The following is a 4253-nucleotide window of genomic DNA, read 5'->3' as shown; positions in this document are numbered from 1 at the left end:
CATAAAATAATAAGAATAAATAATACATTTTTAAAATAAAAAAGAACCAGTATTCTCATCTTGGTTTTTATTTATTTACTTTTACAAAACAATTGTTTAAAACTTCCTTATAAAGTTTTTAGGAAGATACATAAGTACCATGGGAGGTGAAAATAATATCCCTCTAGCAGAAAGGCATGGATGTGAACACATCCACATACAGCATATTTATTAATCACCATAAGATTCCTCAAGGTTAATCACTTTCATTTTTCCCAAATCAGAATTGCTGACTCCAGGAAGGGATATGTTTGAACTGCTGGTTTTTTCTGGCCCCGTCTCTTCAGTTTTCTCCCAAGAAGATGTCAGCAGTTTGTCCCGGGTTTCTGGAAGGTTTAGTGATAGTAGTCTACTCAGTAAGGCCAAAATCCCAACTAAAAACTAGAAAAAATGTAAGAATATAATAATAGTAAGTGACGCACAAGAAAGAAATGTACCCTTCCAAGAATAAGAAGTAATGAACCTTTTCCAGACAGCAATAGAGTTGGATTTGATATAAAAGGTGTTTATCCCTTCCTTGCTGGGCTCTTTAGGTTGCTTGCTGGACTGGGACTTCATTCACAAAGCACTGTGTCCCTTCTAGTCAGGAAGCACCAGCTCCTGCCTACATTATCTCCCTTGCAGGCTCTGCCTTAGGAGTTGTGGCACAGAGGGAAAAGACCTTTCATCTTTCTGACCTCAGAGTCTGCAGAAGCGAGGCAACAGAGACCTGAGTTAGTCGACCCTGTCCTTACCCCAAGACTGATACACATCATTCAGGACTTGATGGGGACTAAGTAGACATGAATAAAGGATCTAGTGAACCAGCACCTACAGAAATTATGTGAAAACAAAGCAAAGATAGTGGAAACTAATTGCTACATGGCATGGAGAAGGAGTGCATCTGATTTTCTCTAAACGCGTAAAGTTTTTTGAGGCAGGGTCTTGCTATGCTGCCCAGGCTAACTTCAAGCTCTATATAGCCAAGATTCCTCAGATTCCCAATCCCCCTGACTCAGCCTCTATAGTACTAGGATCACAGGTGTGAGTCACCATAGCCAGCTCAAGTATGATTTTTTTACTTTGCAGATCTGGACATGTAAAACACCAACCTTCTAACCTAGTGCTAAGATGTTTGCTTTTGAAATTACAAGTTACATTAAAAATTAAAGTCTCTGTATCTATTATGTGCCAATCATTATGGAGATAGGAGGTAATTCTTAGAACTAAATTTTATAGTTTATACAAAAGACAATCTATCCTTGCACAATTTAAACACTGTTAGCAAAAAAAGTTAAAATACTTGTTGGAGAGACTCTATAAAAACAAAGTATGGTTTTTCTGACAAATCTGCATACATGGTACTTTCACAGCTTTAAGAGGGAAAATCATAAAACATACAGGGCCACATGAGACCTCATCTGTAACAGATGGACCCTGGGAAGGCAGTTGTTTTATCTCGTTTTATAGAATATTGATAATCAGTTTCAGAAATAATTGCAAAAGCTTCACCTAGAAGCAACAGCAGAATTTCAAGTGACATTTCAAGAGATGTGTAAAGGCATTCTTTGTTGTGTCAAGATATAACGGGTGTACCCACTGATGCAAAAACCTGAGAAGAGGCCTGTGTGAGGGTTTGGAAGACTCAATAAAGTCTATGTAAGATAGAATCAAATGGAAGATCCAGGATGAGATTACATTTTCTTCTTAGCTTAGCAGAAGTAATAGACAGCCAACCTAACATCAATCCCTAGAACCCACATAAAGGTGGAGGGAGTGAACCAACTCTACAAAGTTGTCCTCTGGCCTCCACACACAAGGTCCTCAAACATGCATGAGCACGCCCACCTATACATCACACAGCTGCACACTTTTTTTTTTTAAAGGTGAAGCAAATTGAGAAAGATGCATGATGTCAGTCTCTGGCCTCTAAACACCCACATACATAGACACACACACACACACACACACACACACACACACACACAGGAATAGTACCTACTTGCAAGGACTGCTGAGGGGATGAAACTAGGTATTGTAGCTAAGGCTGAGACTAGTACAGTGTAGAAACACTAGCTATCATTCTTGCTATCATCTTATGACAACCATGCTTTTAATGTTTTATCACTCCTGCTATTATGTCTCATATGCTTGCCCACCTTGCCCACGCTGTTCCTAGTTCTCCCTGTGCCCCCATTCTCTCTGGGCCTGACACTCCGAACCCTCCCATCTCTGAAGAGACTGCCTTCCCAGGTACCCAAGGGACAAGTGCTTGTTCTGCTCCTTCCTGGCTGCTGTGCTCTCCTGCTGTCTTTACAACCTCTCCCCTGTGAAGCTCTGGTCACCCACCTTCCTACCTGCTCTTCAGACTCCACCTGCCCCCTCCTTTCACCACACCGTAATGCCCTTCCTCCTGGGGTTCTGCTGCTCAGCCTCCTAGATCTGTACCTCCAGCCAGGGCTAGCCCCTGAGCTCCACACCTGAGGGAACACCCACCTCAAGAATTCATCCTACCTGCCCTGCAGGCACCCATCCCACATAGTATTAACATGTCTGACCTTCCACATCTGTAGCCTACTCCTCTTTCTGGGGTTCCTCTAGCCCCTAGATCATCAGAATGATCTATGGGTATGACTGTGGGTATGACTTTTCCACCTGTCCTCTCCAGCCCTCCTGTAGTTTGAATGTTCTTTTATCATGACCTCTTCTAGCTATGTTTGCCCATCTTTTCAGATGCTGTACAACAGTCATTAGCCATAACGCTTGCATTCAAACTCTCATTGGCCATGTCCTTTTTTTCCTCAAAACTCTGCTTTTCTGTTTCCTCTCCCTGAAGTTTTATTCTCTCCTTCCTCATCCAGCTAATTCTTCCTGGTCCCTAAATACAAAGGGTCCAGGAAGTCTCTCTGATTCTAGCCTGGGTTAGCAGCCCACTCTCATGCCCCGTGACTCCAACCATCTCTCTGGGGCTGGTGATGGCTCATTTGTCTTCCTCATTGACTGGAAGTCTCAGGAATATATGTTGCTTCTTTCATTCCTCCTCTTTAACCTAGCAGGGAAGTTAGTAATTTTGGGTTTTTTTTTTTAATTTTTATTTTAATTATATGTGTATGAGTATTTTGCCTGCATATATGTGTACCCTTGTTGTGCAGTGCCCATGGAGACCAGAAGAGGGCATCAGATCCCTTGGAACTGGAGTCAACAATGGTTGTTAGTTGCCATATAAGCACTAGGAACTGAACCTGGGTCCCCTGTAAAGCACCCAGTGCTCTTAACCACTGAGCCTTCTCTCCAGCCTCCTGGGTGGTTTGTTTAACATCAACATTCAAAATATCTTTGCCGTCCTCTCTGCTACCTGTCCGCTCTGAGGTGAAGTCCATCCTCCACCACAGGCTTTCTCGCCACCAAAGTGTATGAGGCCAAGCAACCCTGGACTGAACCCTTTGAACCCATGAGCCAAAGTAACTCTTTCCTTCCTTAAAAACAAAAAAACAAAAACCTCGACCTCAGGCCTGAGAGATGGCTCAGTGGTTAAGAGAACTATAACCAGAGGACCCAGGTTTGATTCCCAACACCCACACAGCAGGTACAACCTCCTAAACTCCAGGAAATCTGACACCCTCTTCTCACCCTATGTGGCATTGCACTCACATACATGCAGGCAAAACTCTCATACACATAAGATAAAAATAACAAATTATATTTAATTATTTATTTAATAACCACATAATTAGAAGAAGCATTTCATTACAACAGCATTGACATATTCAATAACAATTTTCAGAGCTAAGATGCATCTCTTTCCAAAATTGGCTGTAAATTTTTAGGTTTACAGTTGAAAAGATACAGTTATACAATATTGTACTCAGTATAACCCCTATAAGACATAAAATTAAATGAGGTTTTAAACTTTTAAAAAGATCTCCATTTCATTATTAAAATACACAGTTTCATACAGAAAAATTCATTCCAAGCCTATTGACATTGAGACATTTTCACATGCATTTCTAATCTCTATAAACATGACTATCACTGGTCACAGTCGCCCACCTTCTGAGCTCCTCGGCATCTGAGCATGAGTACAAACTCGTCAGATAGACAGCCTTCCTCTCCCACTAGAGGCTCCATACTCTGCCATCCCTGTCACTGTCCACTGTGTTGTCAGCACCCTCATCCATTCCCCCTGTCTGTCCTTCTGGTAAATCTAGTCAGCCAGAGGTCCCTGTTCCAGGAGG

General features: G+C 42.0%; 1 protein-coding gene across 1 annotated transcript in view; it reads right to left on the bottom strand.

The window, feature by feature from the left end:
• Positions 1-210: 210 nt before the first annotated feature.
• The window catches only part of Slc22a16 (solute carrier family 22 member 16), a 78270-nt gene continuing 74227 nt past the window's right edge, over positions 211-4253 (bottom strand). Inside the window, 1 exon segment of the mRNA XM_008852451.1 lies at positions 211-420. Within this exon segment, the coding sequence (XP_008850673.1) occupies positions 211-420 (210 nt within the window).

This window comes from Nannospalax galili, unplaced genomic scaffold (assembly GCF_000622305.1).
Source record: "Nannospalax galili isolate Female #2095 unplaced genomic scaffold, S.galili_v1.0 scaffold646, whole genome shotgun sequence".
Classification (NCBI taxonomy): Eukaryota; Metazoa; Chordata; class Mammalia; order Rodentia; family Spalacidae; genus Nannospalax; species Nannospalax galili.
This window is presented reverse-complemented; position numbering and strand designations above follow the sequence as displayed.